This window comes from Hydractinia symbiolongicarpus, chromosome 11 (genome assembly GCF_029227915.1).
Source record: "Hydractinia symbiolongicarpus strain clone_291-10 chromosome 11, HSymV2.1, whole genome shotgun sequence".
Classification (NCBI taxonomy): Eukaryota; Metazoa; Cnidaria; class Hydrozoa; order Anthoathecata; family Hydractiniidae; genus Hydractinia; species Hydractinia symbiolongicarpus.
Window position 1 is genome coordinate 27,054,543 of NC_079885.1, and position 24,418 is coordinate 27,078,960.

Consider the following 24,418-nt stretch of genomic DNA (forward strand, 5'->3'; position numbering starts at 1 on the left):
GCCTGCTACTGACGGTGAACCTGATTTACCAATGTTGGGGTCTTGGACTGCTTTCAATAGAAAGGTTTCTGATCGCAAGCAGAAAAAATCGCTCATTGAATACATGCCTGTAATAAATCAACCACCCGATATTTCAGTATGCAAGAACTATCTTGACACCCTCAAACATGTAATGGATGATCTTGGATTAAAACATATTTTCGCCCACGCAGACGAAGAGGTATATGCCAGGCTTGTGCAGATAATATGGAAGAATAGCGATCTCTATAAGAATATCATTGTCCTTATGGGTGGCTTTCACCAATTACGTGTTCGCCAGCGATTAATCTTTAAGAGGCATTCGTGTATTGGCTACAAAGATTGGTTTGTTGACGCAGGGACAATTTCTGCTGGTTCTGTAGATCAAGCATTTGGAGGGAAGCATTACTATCGGTGTATGCGAATTCTGAAAGAGTCATTCGCTGCTCTTGTCCAGTATCGTACAGAACAACTACGGGACAACTACGCGTCTTTATCTGATGGTCTGCGTGAGAGCCTGAAGTCACTGAGAGAAAATCCATCCACAGAAGCACTTGAAGCGGTTATAGAATTAGATGAATTTGAAGAGTTAGTTCGTGAGATAAGTAGCTGCGAAAGTCCTCAACAAACAATGACTGTTGCGTACTTGAGAGATATATCGTCTTTACTAGCTCTGGTCTCTGCCGTTCGTGAAGGAAATTTCGAAAGACATCTTGAAGCAGAACGAGAAATGCTGAAGCAAGTGTTTGCTTTCGACCACCAAAACTACTCTCGCTATTTGACATTTCAGCATGTGCTATTGACGGATTTGAAATCAAGCAACAATCCAGCCTATCAAGAACTGCTCGAGAGGGGATTCGGAGCGAATTATTCGGGAGAAAAGTTTGCAACAGTTCACGGGGATTTGGTCACTGAATATTTTAATCGCGAAACCAAAGGGACAGCAGGTCCATTCAGATCCGGATTTAGTACCAATATCGACACAACTAACAAATGGGTGAAAACCGTTCACATTCACGCAAAGCTTCGTCTTACAATGCGTGATAAACTCAACATTAAAACAACGTCGACTCACAAAGACGGGTCCATTTACAATCTTATATTTGGCTGAACTGCTTAAACCATCACATAGTTCCGTTGAACATTGAAGATTTCGGATGGAAAATTGACCACGACAAGAAATTTGTAAATCCCGTTTGGTTTACTGGAAATCAGTTGCCAAGATCTCTTATTCGACAAAGGGGTAAATCCAGGAAGAAAACAGGTAACACTGGAGATGGTTTTGAAGCTGATAAAGAATCAGAAGCTGAGCAAACGGAACCTTCGCAGAAAAGGAAAAAAGTCACTCCCCGAGGGACGAAAAGAAGTAACGACACAAGCGACGACATGGAACAGAGAGAAAGCAGTGCTATGAATGAAACGGAAGGAGCTTCAGATAGTTCTGATTGGGAAAAAGACTTTACGACATCAGAAGAAGAAAAAACGGACTCTTCTGACAGTGACTATTTACCTTAGATCATTTTTGTACATAATAGCGTTGCAGCGTTTGGTTTCTTGTAGTTGAGTACTTAATCGTTTATTTCAGGCATCGCATTTCAGCGTGATATGCTATCTTAAAAGTAAAGAGAGAAAATTTTGGGAAGAGTTAAGTCAGTTCTATTTGCATAGCCCAATCCGAATAACGACTTTAAAGAATAAAATTTGCGGACGCTGCGGAGGAGGAAAATTTCAAATATGTAGCAGACTAATAAAACTGTATATCATTCAAAAGGTCTTATTTAGCCGATGCCAAATATGCCATTTTTAAGTTTATATTTTATACCGTTCACGAGTTATCGCAGGATTTGTGCACAATTTTTGCCGCATTTGACGCCATCAGTCACGTGACGCCGGAAGTTTTCCCGGAAAGGTATTCGGTGGTTTTTTGAAGCTTCCTACCTAATCTATCAGATTCCACAATAAAAAGTTAAATTAGGCATTTTGTTAGATTGCTAGACTATATGCCCTGTCTATTAAGCTGTGTCTTCTCCACGAGCCATTACTGTATTTCCAATTTTGATGCAAATTAGTTTTAGAAATCTCAAAGAAAGACTTAAGACCAGGAAATGTTGTTGCTGTTTATGCGTCACAGGAGTCCCGTGACAAAGTTCTCTTGGCACGCTTATTTCAATTGGAAAAATGTTAATGGAATATTGCTTTTTAAATTATTTATAAACTAAGCAATGAATGATTTTTCTCATTTTATGCCACTTTTCATTGTTTTTCTAACATATAATCCTTTACATTTGATTTCTCATCATACCTTATACTTTTCGACCTTAATCTATCAAAGTAAAGTCTAATAAAATCAAAATAACCAAATTCGCTATAACTTGGCTACGAACAGCCGAAAATATACTGTCAACTTGCTTCTTTGAGGAATATTATGCGAATGACACGTCTTTTTTTATAAACATGATTTTGCAAGTCATGCTCAGTATTTCTTTAAAAAAATTTCGTTTGAGACTGAAATGTTTCTTAACGCGTTTAGGCACTTTTAGCCTCGAGTTTATTATGCGATATGTATGTTAATTTGCCTTTTTTTCCTGTACTATTTTCATGCAGTGATGTTTTATATTTTACAAGCACGTAATCTGTGTATATGTTTAACTAGGTTACAGGTTTAAAAGCATTTGATAACATGGAATCTTTCTTAGACACATACTACGCGCTTTTCGACAAACCCAAAGTTCTGCCCAATGGCTACTGTAGTTAAATGACCAGCACCTCTGAATTTTATTTCATAAAATCTCAGTCGATCTAATACTGCGTTCTTCGAACCTAACCTTATCAGACTGGGACACAGTCTCCCGTCCTCTTTTAACTTTATCGTTCATCAGAGTAAAGACGTTTAAAAGTATAGAGAATCAAAATAATCCGGAAGCTATCGAAGAAAATCAAAATGATCAGATGATAAATTTTAATGATGGTCATTCTCCTTCGGGGTCGAATGCCGACCACGGAGATGGCTATGGAGAGTTGCCAGATGGAACTCCCCAAAATGAAGAAATAGGAGAAAGAAACACACCATGTGATAATGGCAGAGGGAGGTCACTTAAGAGAGCGAAGAAACGTAAAAGAAAGCGAGAGTCAAGTCGTAGTTCCACCTCCAGTGCCTCTCCTGTTATAAGACGTCATCACAACAAGAAGAAAAGTTCAAAAAAGAAACATAAAAAATCCTATTCTTCATCGTCATCATCTTCATCTTCATCTTCCTCATCCACGTCAGATAGTGACGATGACAGACGATTTAAAATAATCGCAGAAGAGGATAAGTACAAGTACAAATTGCCTGATAAAATGGCAAAGTATGCTAATGAGCAATTTGAAACGTTTATAAAGGATAGTGATCTTAAGGATGCCATCAGGAGATATCATGTTTTGCAAGCTTTGTCAAATGGTTCACATAACTCAAAGAAAACACTGAGAGAAGAGGCAGAATTATTGCAAAAGCGCGACAAGAAACTATTTGGTAAAAGGTTTCATGAACATGTTAATCGTACCACAAAATCGAAAAAACAAACAATTGATTTCTTCTCAGCAAAGAAAAAGACCTTTTCAGGAGGTCCATCAAAGTCACAGAGAGGGGGCTTTGGTGGACCACGTAAAAAATACTTCTCTGATTATTATAGAAAGGCTGGGCAATCGAGCCAGCAAAATCGAGGCCAACAACAACAACATGGCTACCAGAATCAGGGGTACAATGGTAAGAACACCTACTATTCAGGAAACCTTGCTCAACATACCCATGAAAATTCCATATGTTGTTCCACTATCAGAACTCAACAATGTTCACCCGTGGGTCAAAAAATTATTCTCTGCAATAAAAATATCAACAAATCTCCCGCTAGCTGGACGACTGAAGCATTTCACAGAAGCGTGTAAGGTACTTACAAACGACTCAGAAATACTTTTTATAGTAAAGGAGGGGTATAAAATACCCCTACTGACATATCCAAGTCAGTCGAAAGTGCCTCAAGAAGTTCATATGAACCGAGAGCAAAGGAACTTAGTTCATGTAGAAATTCAGGAAATGTTGAGCAAGGGAGACATTTATTGTGTTTCGGATCGGCCTCAAGGAGAGTTCCTAAGCTAGTGGGCTAAGCTAGTTTTCTAGTGGGGAAGAAGGACGGGGGATTTCGACCCGTGATAAATCTGAAGCACCTAAATCAATTTGTTCCCTACCAACATTTCAAGATGGAAAGTTTAAGTTGTTTGAGGGAAATTTTGCAAGAGGGGGATTTTATGGTAAAATTAGACATGAAAGACGCATACTTCTCCGTTCCACTGCATCCCACCTCACGAAAATACGTTCGTTTCCAATGGTCAGGGAACCTATACAAATTTCTTTGCCTATGTTTTGGTTTAGGTCCAGCACCTCGAATATTCACAAAATTATTGAAAATTCTGATTTCAATCTTGAGGCGTATAAATATCAGGATTATAATTTACTTGAACGACATGCTGTTACTAGGTCAATCTATGGAAGGAATTTTGATGTCAAGAGACACTGTGATATTTCTCTTACAGCACCTAGGATTCATTCTAAACTTGAAAAAATCTGTGCTGGACCCAGCCCAAAACATAGAGTTCTTGGGCTTAACAGTAGATTCAAAGAACATGACACTCTCTTTGACTCAGACAAAAATTCAGAAAATCACACAACTGTGCAAAAATGCGTATCAAAAACAGAGGGTTTCGATTTTAGAATTGACCAAGCTACTAGGGAATCTGACGTCAACTATTCAGGCAGTGCTACCCGCACAATTCAGTGTCGGTATCTTCAATACCAACAAATTTAAGCCCTCAAGGTTTACAAATTTTTTCAGGAAAACATACTTCTGAATCAAAAATCAAAACAGGAACTTTTATGGTGGATAAACAATTTGGCGCAGTGCAACGGTCGTTTGATCATACGATCTCAAACACAGGTCCTAATTCAGACAGATGCCTCTTTAAAGGTGTGGGGTGCAGTGTGTCAGGGCGTTTCCACAGGGGGGCTTTGGACCAAATGGAACAATGATACCACATAAACATCCTGGAGTTATTAGCAGTAAAGCTAGCTTTGTTGACTTTCAACAAAGAGAAGCATTTAAAATCCATACATTTTCAGATAGACAACACAACTGCGTCGTCTTACCTCATGAACATGGGTGGTACAAGGCACCTCAAACTAATACAACTAAGCAAGGAAATTTGGGACTATCTTCTTATGCATGGGATCACGATTACTGCATAGTACCTGCCAAGTTCCCTAAATATCGAAGCCGATTGGCAGTCACAGAACAGTCAGGACTTGTCAGAGTGGAAGTTGAACCCAACTATGTTCCAACAGATATGTCGTTTGAAGGGTACTCTAGAGGTGGATCTCTTCGCCTCTCGTCTATCTCATTAATTACCGATGTACATGGCTTGGAGGGCGGACCCCTTCAGCTATCGAACAGATGCTCTGCAGCAAACGTGGTCTCAATGGACACTTCTTTATGCATTTCCTCAATTTGCCTTGATAAACAGGGTGCTAAGCAAGGTGAATCGGGAGAAAATTTTAGAAATGCTGATAGTAACTCCAGCATGGCCATCTCAAGTCTGGTACCCGAAGTTATTAAGAATGTCTGTAGCGAGACCACTTTTATTACCAATTCAAAACAAACTGTTGACAGATGCGATGGGGCAACCCCATCCTCTAGTAATCAACAAAACATTAAGATTAGCGGTTTGGACAGTTTCAGGGCTAGATTGGAAGAGAAGGGCATTTCTGGAACAGCTGCCCAACTTATTGCTAATTCCAGAAGGCCAGGATCAAACTCAAATTACAATTCGTCTTGGAAACAGTGGGCTAGCTGGTGTTGTAGACAACAAATTGATCCAGTTTCTTGCCATGTAACAAGGTTTTACAATATTTAGGTTATTTATTTGAAAAAGGATTAGCTTATAGAACAATAAACTGTCACAGATCAGCTATTTCGGCCTATGATGAAACAGTGGATGGGATTCCAGTAGGGCAACATAAACAGGTATGTGCCCTGGTAAATAGTGTATTTAATTCAAGACCTCCTCAGCCTAGATATGTTTTTATTTGGGATGTACAATTAGTGTTGAATTTAATCAAGACTGAGTGGCCAATTTGTCATCAATTATAAGATAAACATCTTACTTATAAAGTAGTAATATCAATGGCATTAACATCTGCCTCAAGAGCATCTGCCATACACCATTTAGATATTAGATATGTGACGAGGGGTACAGATAGATACTCCTTTTATATTCCAGAAATTGCATAAGAGCTGGAAAAGAGGAAAAGCTCCTCCAAAATTAGAATTTCATGAATATGCAGCAGACAAGGATCTTTGTGTGGTAAATGCTTTAGATGTGTATGAGTCAAGAACACAACATTGGCGATCTAGTGGTCACCAGACACAATTGTTACTAGTCCCATTAAACCACATGTTGAGGTAAAAAAGCTGTACGGTGTCGAGATGGATCAAAGATGTCCTCAAAAAAGCCGGTGTTGATACAGAATTATTTAAAGGTCACTCTACTCGGTCTGCGTCAACTTCTAAAGCGAGTTCTTCAGGTTTATCAACAGGGGACATCCTAGAAAGGGGTTCATGGACAAATGAATCCACATGGCAACGGTTTTATAACAAGCCAGTGGTTTCAGTACAGAAAAAATTTCAGAATAGTGTTTTAGGAAAATAGGGAACGCTTTGAACTGAGGACGGGAGACTGTGTCCCTGTCTGATAAGGTTAGGTTCGAAGAACGCAGTATTAGATCGACTGAGATTTTATGAAATAAAATTGAAGAATTACGTAAGGGCGCGAAGCGCCCGCAATGTAATTCGGATTTTATGAATAAAATCAAAGAAAAACTAATACTGTCCACCCGCCCTAACCCGTCGTAATGTATATCTTTATTCTCGTTTATAGCTCGTTATTTCAATTATCGACAAGCTAGAAGTGGAAATTTACAGTAAACTTCGTTTTATAGTTGTATTCTTTATTACATTTTATATTAAATGCCAAACTTGAGCATTTATTTAAGTTATGACTATTCTTTGTTTTTACTCCTTAAGAAGCGCTACAAACTAGGTTATTCCTTACAGACAATACCTTCGCAAAAGCAAAAGCGCTAAATTAGAGTATTTGTTTTAGTAAGGTTCGTCTGTGTCCCAGTCTGATGTTCGGTTAGGTTCGAAGAACGCAGCATTAGATCTTCCTTCGATTTTATTCATAAAATCCGAATTACATTGCGGGCGCTTCGCGCCCTTACGTAATTTTCAATTATTCGGCACCACCTTGGGTTTCTGCTGATGGTTTTTAGAGTTACATTTGTTTGGTTATTTGTACGGAATTAAATAATTTAAATTGTAGATAGAAGAGTCCATAATTAGAGTTACATTTGTTTGGTTATTTGTACGGAATTAAATAATTCATAATTGTAGATAGAAGATTCCATAATGGTAGCTTGACAATAAGAGTATGAATCTTTTCTCAGAGCACAGAGTTAATGTAATGTTCGATCATCCTCATTCAACCGTTTAATCTTTTTGATTATAATATAGATGTGTTAAGTATTTTGATGATAATAAATAGATCACAGAAAGAATGATATTTTGCTTTACTATAGCTAGCTAGCCATAATAGCTGCTCATCTTGACACAGGCCAGTCTTTTGGATTAAAGCTGACGAAGTGAGTAAGTAAATCATCTATTTCGTAGCTTGTTTAAAACTATTTTATACATTGGTAAGGACAACAAAATATTTCACAATTTAAATAGATAATACAGTGCAATAATAACCATACTGCTATTTAGCATGAAACCACAAGAACCAGAGTTCGAAGAATGTGAGTCTCAACTACCCCAAACCATGACCAGTGACAATTAAGGGACGTTGTATGTAAATAAAAGTAGCTACATCTATAATACCCGTATACGTCTGTCCGTCCGTCTGTCACACAAAATGCTAGCTTAGCTGCTCAAGTAGCGAGACGCACGCAATGCGGTATAAAAAAACAACAACAAAAAGAAGCAGAAACAAATTAGCACTCACAAATACACAACATAATCATACAACAAAACAGTAATACAAAACAAACAGTAATATGTACAGATGCATACAAAAGTACTTAATATAATGCAGCAAAGTTTTGGCAACTGACATTAAACGGGGTCGAAAGAAAACGTTCACAAATGCTACCTAATACATCTTTAAAACCATTTAAGATTTTTCAAAAAAGTGGGAAGATTTGTAAACAACTTTTCAAGCTCCTTCATATGAAATCACCTTGTTTTTAAGTGGGAGGTAAACTTGAAGGTAATGTGCAGTTGATATCCCTTGGAAACTCCGGAACTTACCCCAAACTACAGAAAAACCCTAATTCAGAGAGATTCAAGTTGACCTTACAACAATTATCTTCAAAATAATTACTAAGTGAAGCAAGGCTCCAACATGGATACAGGCTGACCACTCCTCCTTAAGTTCCTTAAATAACCTTAGAGAAAGAAAATGTTCGTAAAAGTACTTAAATATCATTTTAAAATTTTAGCTATTCTCCTAATTTCTCCTTATTTCTTAATTTTTTTGATCCTAACTTTTTTGGAAATGTGCTCATGGATTGTTCATCAGCAATGAAATAAGAAATATTTCTCTGTTACCTGAAATCCTATATTTCTCCCTTTGAGGGCATAATTTATTTGTATATTTGTATAATATGTAGAACTTTCTTATCATAGAACATAGTATGTAACATTAAAGATAGAGAACTAAAATTGGTTCTCTCCTCAATTATCCTTAGTTTTTTATTCTCGTTCTCAGCAAAATATCCTTAAAAAATGTCTCCTTAATATCCTTACTTTTGTTCTCATTTTATTAGTGGTCACCGTCGAATAGAATTTGTGTTTTTTTCGTAAAAATGCTTTAACAAATCTCTATAATAATAGCCGTCGTCTGTCTGTCTCTGCGCAACATGGCGGAGCAAGTAGCGAGACCCGCCGAAAATCCCCGCGGCCCTCTAGCTTTATTTCGGCAGACCCCGTTTTTTACGGCGTTGTTTTCCCGCCCTCTGTTAAAATGGGCAGCTGTCAATTTTATAAAAATAAACCAATCAGCTAGCGCCATAAAATAAATTCTATTGTTATTATATTGCCCGCGATTATTATCGGATTGGCACTTTCGAAATTTTGATAGCCTCCGTTGCAATAAGATCCCGAAGCAAGACGATCGTTGTGAAGAAAAGTTTCGTAACTATATTTCTTGCTTTTTATACCTACTTCTTAGAATAGAAGGCTTTTTTAGTACACAGTCTATTTTGAAACTATTGCTATTTTTCTGTTTGTTTACATTTATTTGGAATTTCCTTAAGCTAGCTAAAGTTATAAGTTGATTTCGTATTGCCTACTAGGGAATTATGAATCTCAATGACTTTCATTTGTTGGAGCATGATTATGCTAATGCTAATGTTCCCCCACAATATATATATTAAATATGAACCCGGTTCTTCATTTGTTAGAGCATAACTATGCTAATGCACCAGCACAAAATCATAATTTAAATGCTGATTTCAGTAATATTGCCCATTATCCATTCCCCAAAATAATGTTGATATTACTGGTGCACAAGGGAGGGCTGAGCATGCTTTACATGAAAGGGCAAGGATTGCCAATTTAACTTATGAACAACCCCAACAACGTAGGGAACAAGATGCAGTATGGCACGAGCAAAGACGTGCTAATGAAAATATTCAGGAAGCTAATGTACGTCAACAGGTCGATGCACAACGTCATCGTGTGAATAGAGCCAATGAATTACCCCAGCAAGCTGTAATAAGACGTAGAGCGGATGTTTTGCGTCATCGAGTAGCTAGGGCTCCACGTTTCGTAAATTTAGCTAGGATTAACAATGTTTTACCTCCTACACATTCTGCAGGTGAGTTTAATATAGTATGTCAGCATTGTGCAGCTATTAAACTTAATAATGAAAATCATTTTAAGTGTTGTCACAATGGCAAAGTGGCCCTGCGTTCCATATTATAATTTCCTGCTGAAATACGTGAATTGTTAAGCAACGACTCTGCCCAAGCTAAACAGTTTCGTAAGTATATCAGAGTATACAATAATGCATTTAGTTTTGCTTCTTTGTTAGCAAACATTCGACCATCGCCAGGTCGTGGACCCCCTGTTTTAGAATATGTGGTCAATTATTTCACAGGTATGGTGCTTTATTACCTGCTCAGAATGAATTAACTAATTTTAGCCAATTGTATATTGTAGAAGCTGCAGAGCTGCCTTAAACATGCGTATTGAGAATCCAAGAAATGCTCATTGTAATCACGAAACAATGCAGATAATTCAAGATGTTCTTAACAGGGATTCTCCATATGCTGCAGCTTATAAAAATATGGCTGAAGTAGAACGTGAAGAAACAGCCAGAGCAGCAGCAGAAAACAGACAGCCTTCTGTTGTAAGTATGGTAATGCGCGAGGGTAATGATCGCAGAAGGTATAATGCCCCCTTGCATGAGGAAGTCGCTGCAATCTTCGTTGGTAAACATTGGGCACCTCCTGCTGCAAAAGATATCGTTGTTTATCCACGTAATCAACCTTTGCAGCAAATTCCTTATACATCATGCAATATTGATTCTATGATGTATCCTATTTTATTTCCACGTGGTGGGCCGGGTTGGGACCCAAACATGGCCCACGCCAGGGAGCATGCAACTGGAGTTAGAAATAGGCTAACCCAGTTGGAATATTAGATTTACAGCAGTGCTATTAGGCGAGAATGTTCTGCCCTTCATCTAGCAGGTAAATTGTTTCAGCAATATTTAGTAGATGCATATGTTAAAGTTGAAGGTCAACAGCTTGCATTTATTCGCCAAAATCAAAACCAGCTTCGAGCAGACTCCTACCAAGGTCTTCTGGATTACCTCCAAAATGCTGCAGATCAACATAACTTACAAGCAGGTAATGTTGTTGTCTTGCCTTCTACATTTTCTGGCTCACCCCGTAACATGCATCAGTTGTACCTTGATGCAATGGCATTGGTTTCAAAGAAAGGTAAGCCAGATTTGTTCTTGACTTTTACTTGCAATCCAAAATGGCCAGAAATTGTTATTAATTTGTTACCTGGTCAATCTGCTTCCGATAGACCAGATTTGGTTGCAAGGGTGTTTAAATTAAAATTACTTGCATTAAAAAAAGACTTAAAAGACGGTGTATTAGGTGTTCTGTGTGCACATGTAGATGTTATTGAATTTCAGGAAAGTGGTTTACCGCATGTTCATATGCTTTTGCATCTACACAATGAGTTTAAATTACGAAATGCTGATGATATTGACTCATTAATTTGTGCACAGATTCCGGATCAAAACCAAGATGCTGAACTGTATGATATAACAAAGTCATGTATGATCCATGGGCCATGTTGCCACCTTAATAATAGATCTCCATTCATGAAAGAGGGTGAGTGTAATAAGCATTTTCCTAAGCAATTTAATGACGGAACTGTAATCAATGTAGACGGTTATCCCATGTACCATCGCGCTGATAATGGAAGAACGGTAAGAATTCGAAACTTTGATGTTGATAATAGGTGGGTTGTGCCTTATAACCTTTTCCTTTGTAAAAAATATATGGCACATATCAACTTAGAAGCATGTGTGTCAATTAAAAGTGTTAAGTATTTGTATAAATATATTTATAAAGGTTATGATACTGCACACATAGAAATCAGTGAGTGCATCGATTATGATGAGCAACAACATTCTTAGATGCTAGATATGTATCTGCACCTGAAGCAACTTGGCGCCTCTGAGAATTTCCCATGCATACTCAGAGTCATTCCATCATAAGACTTCCCGTTTACCTTTCAAATCACCAACAAGTGTTTTTTAGGGAAGGCAACGAGGCTGGTGCTGCTGACAGGGGTGAAAATTCTAAAACGATGTTAACAGACTGGTTTCAATTGAATCAGCAGAACCAGCATGCGCAACGATTTTTGTACACTGAGATACCTTACCACTTTGTTTTTCGGAATACCCAACAACAAAAACGGTGGGTAGTTAGGCAACGCGGTGCTGAAAGGATAGTAAGTAGAATGTATAATGCCAGTATCCGCGAGGGTAAAAGGTATATTTTGCGCGTCCTTTTATTGCATGTCCCTGGTGCTACGTCTTTTGACAACTTAAGACATTTCGAAGAAAATGTTTATGATTCTTTTAGGGATGCATGCTTAGCACGAGGATTGTTAGCTGTTGATGATCTTTGAATTCGCACCATGAACGAGTTGGTGGAATAAGCTTCTCCGTCTAAAATAAGGAAAGCCTTTTCTTTTAAATTGATTCACGGTGAAGGTTTCCCACATGAATTGTGGGAAACCTTCCGTGCTGCAATGATGGAGGATTACTTACGTCACCACCCTGAAGTACAGGCAGAACAAATGGTGCTAGGTAAAATTAAAGGGGTTATTCAGCAACTTGGTAAGCGTCTTACTGATTTTGGTCTTCCTGCTTTACTTTGCTTGATGATTTGCCAAATGCTGAAGAAATGAGGCAGGCGGCTGTAAATATCAGGCCTTTGTTAAATGCTGAGCAGGTTCATGTAGCTGATTCTATTATAAATGCCGTCATCAATAATATAATTATTGTTGCCAATATTTTCTTCCTAGATGGGTCAGGTGGCACAGGTAAAACTTTTACATATAATTACATTATTAAGAAAGTTATTGCGAGAAATATGTGTGTTGCTACTTGTGTCTGGACAGGTATTGCTGCTACATTATTGCAAAATGGTAAGACTGTCCACTCTCTTTTCAAGTTACCAGGCCCTGTTTTAGATGGCTGTACATGTAATATCAAACCCAATAGTGAACATGCAGCATTTTTAAGAAGACAGGACATCATTATATTTGATGAAGCAAGCATGATACCTAAATATGCTTTGGAAGCTATTGACAAAATGTTTAGGGATATATGTAATAGTGAAATTCCCTTTGCAGGTAAAGTTATTCTTTTAGGAGGAGATTTTCGTCAAGTACTCTCTGTCGTCAGAAGAGCTGGACCTACACAGATTGTAGAAGTTTGTTTAAAAAGCTCGGAACTCTGGCCCTTGACTCAAATTTTCCACCTCCACACGAACATGAGAGCTGGGGAAGGAGAGCAAGTCTTTGCTGTATTTCTTTTAAACCTTGGTAGTGGTCAGGTGCCACAAAAACCAGATGATCCAAATCAAGGTTGTATTGAAATTCCCCATGAATGTGTTCTGCAACCTAATGAAAATGTCGTTTCTTCTATCTTTAGTGAATTAGATGATGTGGAATTTTCACGTTGTGTCATGTTAACCCCAAAAAACGAAGAAGCGTTGGAAATAAATGAACAAATTTTGAATCAGATTCCTGGTACATATTACAGTATCGACTCTGTTGTTTCGGATGATCAAGAAGAAATTGATTTATATCCCATGGAGTATATTAATTCCTTAACTCCAAGTGGTATGCCACCACATCAATTAAATGTCAAAGTTGGATCTGTTGTAATGTTGTTGAGAAATCTGTCCCTTAAAGACGGTCTTTGTTATGGTACAAGGTTAATGGTTCGTAATCTGCGTGTAAATGGCATTGATTGTGAAATTCTTACTGGGATTAGTAGAGGTGATGGTGTGTTAATTCCGAGAGTGTCCCTCTGTCCAAATGATACAAATCTACCCTTTCAATTTAAACGCACCCAGTTTCCTTTAAGATTGTTTTACGCATTGGCTATAAATAAAAGTCAAGGCCAAACTTTTGAGATAGTTGGAATATTTTTACGTAGACCTTGCTTTAGTCATGGCCAACTTTATGTTGCATTTTCACGTGCTCGTTCATTTCAAGCAGTTAAAGTACAGGTTGTTAATACTTTTAAGCAAGGTTAGGTGTTTTACAAAAAATATTGTTTTTCCACAAGTATTATAATTTTTCATGTTTCGCTTTTATGCAACACTAAGATTTCAAGTATTGGTTAGTGTTACATGTCGTATGTAACATAAACCCTGCAATAACATAGTTTTAATAAGCAACTTACAATTTTGATTTGGTGCTTATCAAAGTTGTGTATTGCCTACGTGACCATTATATGATGGGTTTCAGGTGTTCTCATGTCTTCATAGGTGTGTTGACAGTTTTAGCATGTTCTGTCTCTAGCTTTAACCGGAGATAGTTTCTCAACTTCAATGATTAAAGTGTGTGTTTCTGCCTGAATAAGTGCCGCGTCTACTTGATCTTTGTCGCACACAGTTGTCGCACGCGGTGTTGCTAAATTAAATTGTATATCCTCTTAAAAGAACCTCTATCTCCTACACTGTAAAATATTGTTGTCCACTGCCTGTGAGAGTTTGCCTCACATTTTATTGTGAAAATGTATGTTTTTTTCTCTCATAGGTAGGGTGCGAAATCCAATGGCTTACATTGTCGCGGTGCACCCCGTTACGTCAATTTTAGCTGGATTTATAAATAAACAATTATTTGAACTTATATAATTGTATAAACAGAATTTTAATTTTAAGGTGAATAAAATAAACTTTGTAGCCCTTCCTAATTTAAAGCAATTTATTCAACTAAATTCACTTTCTTAAAGTCCAGTTAAAGTTCACAAACTGAAAGCCAGGGTTGCCTAAAGAGGGATTTTCACGAAGCGAATTAAACAGCGAATTCGCTTTTTAATTTTCACGACAAAATAAATTAGGGGCCAAATTCATTGTTTACATTAGTTAACCCCGTTCTGATTGGTCAAAAACTAACACCGAAATCTTTAGCCGCGAAAAGTAGGAACTGTTTCTACTTTTCAACGAAGCGAATATTTCGATCCAAAATCAAAACTGCGCATGCTCAGATACAATTCGTCGTTCAATTCGCTTCGTAAAAATCCCCCTTTATGGGTATTTTTTTTGTATATTGTCTCCCTTTACTTACGGCAATCAATATTTATGTAACTGTACAAGTATATTCAGTTGTGCAAATTACATCTTCCTTATATTTATGCAACTTTATTTAAATAGTAATTTCTTTTTAGGCACACTAAAAATGTCACGATTTGAAAAGTTTTTAAGTAAAAACACTGCTGCTTCAGCAGGAGTATCGTCTGCAGGCGAATCAACAACAACAACAACAGCAAGTACAACATCAGTAACAGAACCACTAGCAACAGCAGTTACAACAGCAACATTTGCAACAACAACAACAACAACAGCAACAACGACAACAACAGCTGCATAAGTCAAAAAACCTTAGTAATGTAAGGTCCACTTTTATTACCATCGTCTATAAGTTCTAATTCTCTTACATATTCTCATCACATTATTGCATTGAAAAAATTTAGTCTTACATTTATATATTTATGTTGAGTTTTATATAGTATATTCTTTTCCGTATTTTAGGATCTTTTTTACAAAGCATACATGCGGTATCGTAGAAGAAACCCAGGGCCCAGGTCAAGGGCGTCATACCTTGTGTGGCGTCGCCTCGGGGGCAGGGACCCCGAGGACTTCCGCTGGCGGGAGAGGCCTGGGCAACCTACTCACGAAGAAGGGGTGAAATCGATCCTGATACAACAGGGAATGTGTTCCATCAAGGTGGAATACCGTTAATCGGTACCCACTTTGATATATACTTTAAATCCTTTAATTGATTTTCAAATATTTCACTCCCCTGTGTGTCAGTGTGGTCGATATTACTCGTGTTTCAATTTTATTTGCCTTTGATTATTTTATAGTTCCATTTATAGTTCCATAATTTTCCCAGTTTTGTCTGCTTTTTCTTAGTTTCGCATTAAAGTTAATTTTCTCAGTATTTAGTTTTAGTCATTAATATGCCACTATCATCAATATTTTGCAGATAAAGTAATAGTGTTTGTATATAGTCCTGATGCATAGTTAGTATCGATTTTTTTTTTAATATTTATAATTTATTTAGAAATTGATCCTTAAAAAACTTTTGTCAAAAATTAAGAAACTCTGTTTGCTGCCTATTAGCGTATTTTTTTTATATACCGTTAAGTTGTTATTATAGTACCGCTATATTACGGTTATAGCTATTTTAGTTCGCTTTTTTCATAATATAGAGAGTTTTTTATTTATTCACTATTAGCCAGCCACTGTATTCTTCATTTTGCCCCCTTTACATGAGTACCATTGTATATGTTTGCACATAGCTTCATTTAACCATTAAATTGCTTCATGATTACCATTTTCTCTTAAATTGTACAGTTGTAATGTTAAATTCTTAATAATTTGGTTCAAATCTGGCTACAATGAGGTTAAAGATTATCCAATACTTTATTCTCTGGATAACCTTTTGGCTAAACTGATACCCCTGTGGGAAGCAGCTAATACGAACATCATAAATGTTCGGGGGACCAGCAAGCCTGAACCTATCAATTTTGTATCTGCATAAATGTTGATCTGTTCCTTTTTTTTTGTAGATAATATCAAAAATGAGTTACTACCTGAGACATTAAAGGCCTGTTTTATGTAAGGTTTTATGTGAATTTTTTTTATTCTACATACTTCCTAATCGCTTAACCCGGCGTTTCGACGCCGGGTTTCCCGGCTAGTCTATATTATAATACCCGTATACGTTTGTCTGTCTGTCGCGCAAACTGGTACTGCAAGTAGCGAGACGTTCGCAATGCAGTATAAAAAGAACGGGCAAACCCGTAGATTCATCCACAGGCCACCGATTTACATTGTCGTATTTATACCACTCTTCGACAGATTATCACACAAACTTCCTGCAAGGAGCATGCAGAACAATAAATATACATGCTAGATGATAAAATGATTTTTTTTCCAAAAGTTAAGAATTATTAAACTTTTTGATAATTTGTTAATCTGTTATTCTAAATATATATAGCTTTACTGTCAGGAATTCTGTAGTAATATTTTACCAATTCTTAAGTGTAGTATCTCAATAAATGTATATCTATGATTGCTACAATTTTTTGTTTACGGGGTGTATATGCAGTGTGTAGAGGAGAATAGGAGTAACTACATCGCAATGCAGATATAACTAACCTTTTAAGACAGAGATGTTTATGAAAAAAGGAGGTTTCTCTCCAAAGAATAAGAAGCCACTGGAAAACTTCTGTATTCTCCCCTTTACAGGGATGATCGAAAAGCTCATGGATTTCGCCTGTACTGAAACAAACAGCTATGAATGTGGAAACATGAGGATTGGTGAAATTCAATCATACTTGGGATCTGGTGCGGGCCCTTGAGTAAGCATCCCCTGCCTCCTGCAAGACACCAGCCACATTCATTGACACCATCCGCCAAAACCAATAACTTTTGTTAAACGTTGGAAAAAGAAGAGTCAACAACTACAATTGAGTTGTTGCTTTTACCTACTGACATAGAGCCCAGGGCTAAAAAAGGTAGATTATGAGATAACAAAACAGCAAGCTGTAGTAATTCGACTAGTCAATGACTCTTATTTTAAGTGCTAGAGGTTAAACCCTCTAAAAATCTCTATGCAAAGCAAGATCTCTCTTTTACAAGGATGGTCTGTACAACCGATTTAATTGAAAAAGCAACCCTGTGGACAATACAAATATTGCAACAACAAAACAAACAAACAAACATATATTGACATAAAACGTATATATATACAAATAAAAAAAACTAATAAAAGGGGGCAAACAACTACCTATGCGCCAGAACTTGTGAACCTAGCTGTAGCTTTACAGGGGTTACGGGATCCCAACACTCAGCCTTACACAGGTGATTGATGCTTAGGACCAGCCTTGGTCAGGACCAGCCTGAAGTTACTGGGGTGATATGCGTGGGCGTAAAACCACGAAGACATGAAAGAGAAATTTCACACCCCTTGCGGAGCTTCTTACAAGAATAACTATGGGTACAGCAGGATCGTTAACCCTGTAGACCAAGTGAGCAAACTTGGCCTCCCTACTGGACTGGGGTAAAAAGTGGGGTCGTCGCACCCAAAGACAGGACATAGTCGAACCCCCTTGCTATGTTTCTTATAAGAGTGTGAAGAGTGAGCAAACACTAGGTTCACGGTAGACTGCTTGTGACAGAAACAGCCGGGGTGGTATCTGGAACCCAGCCCTTAGAAAGGCTGTGGCAAAGAATGAAAAGCAGCAAACCTGGAAACAAAAAAGCTTTCTGACCTTAGACATGAACACTTGAGCAATCGTATTGTAATGCTTGGGCTGACGAAGAAACCGCCCCTTAGAAAGGTAGACTCGGAACTCAGCGGCGGCAAGCCAGACAACCATCGCATATCGTCTCGAACTTTAACAAGTAATTCATTTAAGCATTTTCAGTTTAAAATAAGCATGTCATTTTTCATCTACTATAATGTGAAAAACTGCAATTTTAGGTGGTACAAAATTGTCTTTATGTTAGGTTAATGTGTTAGTTCTTTGAAGGTTATAATTATGTTTTCTTGACAATTTAAAATAAAATTAGAAAAATTATCATGTGCTTGAGTGACATTTTCATGTGCGTGCTATGCAACATTGCTTTATGGCATGCTCATGACAAAAATGGCTCGTGTCCCATATCTACTTTGTACTGCAATAGAGCAAAAAAATGTTGCATAAAGCAATAATTTTGCTCCACAACTTTGAGGACAAAATATATCTGACTCTATTTTGTGCCTGTGCTCCAGGGACAAAATTTGATGAACATTTTGTTGCATAGCAAATGTTGCTCGTGTCGCCTTCAACTATGTAGCGTAATTGACCAATGAAATTGCAAAAAACATTGCTTTTTTTGAGTCGAACATTAGTGAAGAAAGAAAATAGAAGAGAAAGCAAAAATGTCGGATGGAAAGACAAAGCTATCTGATGAGGAAAAGACAATTTTAATTGACTTTCATTAGACAAATCTTGCGTTATGGGATAGTAAGGATGTACTTTTGTAGTATACTACAAAAATTATAATATCTGGTTAGTAACTTCAACGGTGCGTAAAGCTCCGATAACCTTGAAAAAACTTTACACTCCTTCCACATTTATACTTCAGAAGTAGGGACATTTAAATCAAAGTTTTTCATAAGACCATTCTGAAGCCAATCGGAAGTGGCATCACGAGAAACATTTTCATGCGCATGCTATGGGACATGTTGCATAGCGCGCATGAAAATGTCCCTCGTATCCCCTTACCTTAATGAGCTATAAGCACATTTTTAAATGCATTCTAATTGATGTCATTGATGTAAGAATGAGTTAATATTTTCTCCTTTTGTGTTAGAATACCATCAAAATTGTTTTAAAGTAAAGTATGATAGATATGTAACCAGTTATTAAGATGCATTTTGTTTTACATTGGGAGCAAATTCAGGACTTTGGGATATTTGATCCATGTTATTTTCTTCTTTTTAGAAACTAATTTTCTAGAATAAGAAGGCACACAAGTTTCAAAAGTGACCAAAAAAATTAAGCTAGCTAGTAGTTACCTTGCAGGTTTAATCATCATGATCTTGTTTCAGGATCATGATCTAGAGAATGAAGAAAAAGGGAATAATTCAATTGCGAATGCGTGATGGTTTGGTTTCTGCTCAGGTCATCGTCAATGACTATTTATAAGCACTACCTTCACAAAGTGCAGAAAAAAAGTGCAAATTGATCTCTTATTTTAACTGTTCTTTAATAATTCATGAAGTATAATAAATTTTGTTTCGACACATACAAACACCGCTTCTCCTTTGCGATCGGTAATATGCACATCATTTTCTTGTTTATACATTTTGTTTTCTTTCCGGAATGTGTGTTTTTACATAGTTCGTACTCTAGGAAACTGTATCACTAACAAAACCAGTAAACAAAGGACTCCAATAGTGTGCGTGTGTGTGTTTCAGGTACTTTTTGTTATAAAGAAAGAAATTGTGCCACTTTCTGTTCCAAAAAAAGCTGGGGGAGAAGGCATTTGCTATTTTTTGTTTTGAAATGTATGGAATCATCCATAAAGGATGTTTGAATCTTTGAAAGTAAGGTGTCTTGATTGTATCTTTACTGATTTCGTTGTCGTCTTTGAAGAGAAGAGTATTGTATATTATTTTGTTTGCTGGGTGAGGATGTTATTCCAGAAGCCCTGGTTACAAAGTTTTTCTCCAATTTAAGAAGCACGATAATCAAGAACAATACCAAGAATATATTTACCTGTCAATAATACTGCCAAAGACAATAGTCAAAAGCGCTGAAAAGCTTTGGCAAATGTCTCTGAAAAATATATAATATCGAAGTGGGAAATGAGAAGTTTTTTGTCATTGTGGTGGAACAACCCGCCACAAAATATGTTGAGCAACGTCAAAAATAAGTCAAAATAAGGGTTCTCCATCCCCCCCCCCCTGTATCAATGTTGCCTTACTGGAGACTCGCTCAGCGCAGGCAGCTGCTACCCTTAACCTTGAATTGCGGGGAGGGGGGATGGAAATTTGCAAAAAAATCAGTTAGAAGTATGAAAAACTTGAATATATATTCATAAAAAAGGGAAACTACAACAGTCAACAATCAATTTTATGTTTTGGTAATAGTTTTGCCTTATAGCCTTACAACTGCCAATACTTTGGCATTTGCCGAAGTAAAATTCGAAGGCTGGGCCAAGTAAAATTTGTACATAATGATCTGTACTAACATTTTTACACTAAATTAAAAATTATGATAATAGAGAAAAGAAAAAAATAATGTAATGATTTCACTTTAAAGTAAGTAACTTTGTGAAAACAATCTGAAAAACATTATGCGCGGATCCAGAGAAAAGACCACACTCTAACTGAAAGCTAAATTCACAAATTGTGTGATCAAAAAGAAAAGGTTTTTTTATCTTCTTTTACTTAGATATATTACTATAGGTACAATGCAGGAGTAGACCATGAAAACCATCAAGCTTTTAGTAGAAAGCCAAACTTATCTTCACCAAGTAGCACCATAACTTGAAATTTTGAGGAATATGCAATGTAAATTTGATGAAGGGTTGCGTAATTTAACAAGTGTGAGTAAAATTAGTTGCAGAATGACAAGCTATATTGTGTCAGTGCCTGAAGATTTTTTTATATTCCATAAAATTGCAGTATCAAAAATGGCATATTCAAGGCATGGTCAGAGTTTTTTTCAGGGCGTTTTTACTACCGTTAAGTAAAAAATCAGTCTTAAAATTGGGTTTTAACTCAATCCTATAAAGAATGAAAATTACAAAGTACACGCACAATGATAAACTCGACCAGTAAATATTTGAGGTAAAAAAATCCTTATAATATATTTTTAAAGAAAAGAGTTTAGGCACAAGGTATGTTAAAGAAGAATAATGGTTGTTCGTTACCGTAATAGTAATAGTACAAATTCCTAATTAGCTGCATAACTTGTTTTGATCAAACTAAAGTCATTCCAAAAAACATGCCAGACTAGCTATGTCCATTTTTTTAAAAAACGCTGTTTTGCAGGCTATGTCATCAACAAACACTCAAAGAATTTTATCTTACTTGTTTCCTGCGTAATTAGTTGTGAAATTTATGCATCAGCAATATAGCGCTGTTATCGATATTGGCAGAGAAAACAAATCAACTAAATGATAATTATTGCTTAGCATTGCTTATAGCTATGTAGCAAATCAAGTGCCCATACAGTGGTCAATTTTTATTTAGCAATAAATTTATTGTTTTTTATCTAATTATCGCTAAATAGTTATCGTTAATTATTGCTTGTTAACAAATTCCCTGCAATTATCGCGTAGCTGCAATCATCGCATAGCCGCAATCATCGCATTTTCTTTCTTTAAAGGTCCTTGCGGCTAATCACAGATAAAATAGATCTTCATTGCATATCAATGACAAAATCCAATTTTGATGGCAATTTTCCTCAAATAATTATTTTTATGCAAGTTCACATGCAACTCACTTATTATTTCAAATTAAGAAACAATTCAGGTTAACGGATGAGAATTATATTAATATATTGGTCTTTGCAAAATATCTCTTATAATAATACGGAGAGTGTGTCCGTCTGTCTGTGACAGGCAAAGTGGATGTGTTTATTTTCCTTTGATGTAGCCGAAATTTCCTTTGAAGTCTCCGAAAAAATTATGTCCATTTTGCTGGCGGGTTTACTTTGTTTACATCACGTGATCAAAATGGAGCAACTTGATTTGCTGAAATAAATTTAACGGCTTTCTTTACAAAAATGGTGTCCCTTGACACCGAAAAAAAAACAACAACAAAAGAACGGTCCCTCTGTCTTGAAAAAAGTAATTCAGAGAAAGAAGAGTCCAAGAAGTGAAGTAAGAAGTGGTAGTTAGAGCTAGAAGTAAAGTAGTAAAGTTAGAATTAGAAAATAAAAGCTGGAGTTTGAAGTGGATTTAAAATCAATAATAGTAAGAACTTTGATGTATTCAGACGTTTAGTTTTTATGTCACTGGAACAAGCAGACTCGCATTTTCCAAGAAAAACCTCAAATTCTTGAAGTTTTATATTTTACCGCTTTTTTTTAAAAAACCTAGCCACCATATTTGTTTATGTTTTTGTTGCATAATTAATGTATCCTCTGGCGCGTAACTAATGTGTTTGTCCTAAAATTCAAAATGCTGCATAAAGCTGTTAGCTAACTAACAAACGGAAAACTTTGGTTTGTTGAACTTACTGCTTATTGTAATGTTATTATTTTTACATTACTATTGTTTCTCTTTATGTGTGTTTTACTAAGCATAAATAGCTAGCTTTAGTTTTAGCTAAGTGTTCCCGGTTTAGATATATTTAACTGGGGGTCTTAGCTACTGCTAGCTAGCTAATTTAGCCTCTCCAAGTCCTGCTCTCCCATCCCATGGCTAGCTTTAACCTATGAATTGTTGTTATTCCTTTTTTTTAATATGTATAGCTAGCTAACTTAGTTTACCTATCTTAAACTTCTCTTCTTTCATGAGCAAAATCTTTCAAAGACTTAAACTTTGGACAGGATAGTAGGATGTATTTTTCTAGGAGTATAATTATTTTCACATTTCCTGTAAACTTTACAAGGGGACCCAAGCAATTTTTTTCAGAATTTAAAGCATGTGTGTTAAGTTATTGTTTTGTTTCTGACATCCTGTTAAACTTTTGTCAGCCTACATGTAAAATTCCAGGTTATGTTGCAAACTGCTGCTTTTTAAAATTTTGTGTAAACTTTTGTGGGAAAAAGACCACATGCAATATACTGAAAGAACAAATTCACGTTTTTGTTAACGTTTTTGTTAAGAATTTTAAAATTGTAATAATAACTGTGTTTGGTGATAATGAAAACTTTTTTGTTTTTAATATTATATGAAATGCCTGATTTTTCTATGATTTGATGTGTTTCATAACCTTTTTGTGGAAGATTTATGGGCAATGGCAATATAGGACATGCTAAAAATGGACTGATTTTTGTTGATTTGAATGTGTTCCTCAAAAACAAATCTGTTTTACATTTTGTGTAAACTTTTGTGAGGACAGACCGTATATACACTCTGTTTTCCAAAAATAATATCTTTGTTGATTCAAATTTACTCCTTATTCATTTTTGACACTCACGTTTAAAATATTTGGTAAAGGTCACTACAGATCATCGTACTCAGGAAAAATTTTTTGTATTCTTAACCTGTTCATTTTTACAATTTGTGTATATTTTTTGGGAACAGGATAGTATGTAATCGAAGAAATGATTTACCAGATATAAATTTTATGTTTTTTGACACTTTGATTGAATTATTAAAGGTTTTTCACAAAGTAGAGATGTGTTATTTCTGACTTTATTATTTGTTGGTGTTGTACATGATTCTATACATTATTTTGATTATTATTTTAAGCTCTATACATAATGATCTTTGTTGATTCAAGTTTATTCTTTGCTCATTGATTTTTTGACATTTAGGTTTAAAATTGCTGGTAAAGGGCAGTACGGAACCAAAAGTGAAAAATTTTGTGTTCTTAACTGGTTGATTTTTACATTTTGTGTAAATTTTTGTGGTAGAGGATGGTATATAACCGAAATGACTGATTTTTCTAGATTTAAATTTGATGTTTTACAAACTATGGCTTTTTCGTATTTTTGTATAAGCTTCTAAGGGAAAGACAATATATAAAATGTGTAAAAAGTTTATTTTTGTTGATTTGTGCTAACTCTTGCAGGCCTCCTTTTTGACATTTTAGAATAAAATACTAAGGGTTTTCAACATAATCACTTTTAGGATGTATATACATATTTGAGATGTGTTATTTCTGACATTGTTATTATTTGTGTTGTGGCTGTTGGTGTTGTGACTGTAGGTGTTGTAACTGTCGGTGTTCTTACTGTCGGTTTTGTGAGTTTGGTGTTGTGAGTGTCGATGTTGTCAGTGTCGATGTTGTAAGTTTTTATCAACTAG

At 36.2% G+C, this 24,418-nt stretch overlaps 1 protein-coding gene across 1 annotated transcript; it reads left to right on the forward strand.

Annotated features, from left to right (window-relative positions):
- The first annotated feature begins 10,350 nt into the window (after positions 1–10,350).
- Positions 10,351–11,826, forward strand: LOC130613632 (uncharacterized). Its single transcript, XM_057434947.1, has 2 exons — positions 10,351–10,779; positions 10,876–11,826. Exons 1-2 carry the CDS (start codon positions 10,351–10,353, stop codon positions 11,824–11,826), a joined length of 1,380 nt encoding a protein of 459 aa, XP_057290930.1.
- The last annotated feature ends 12,592 nt before the right edge of the window (positions 11,827–24,418 follow it).

What these genes read in the sequence shown, in the direction of transcription:
- LOC130613632 (XM_057434947.1), top strand. Translation starts at nt 10,351, where the DNA reads ATGCGTATTGAGAATCCAAGAAATGCTCATTGTAATCACGAAACAATG. An exon ending in CCAGGGAGCATGCAACTGGA is followed by an intron (nt 10,780 to 10,875) that starts GTTAGAAATAGG and finishes AAATTGTTTCAG; the next exon opens with CAATATTTAGTAGATGCATA.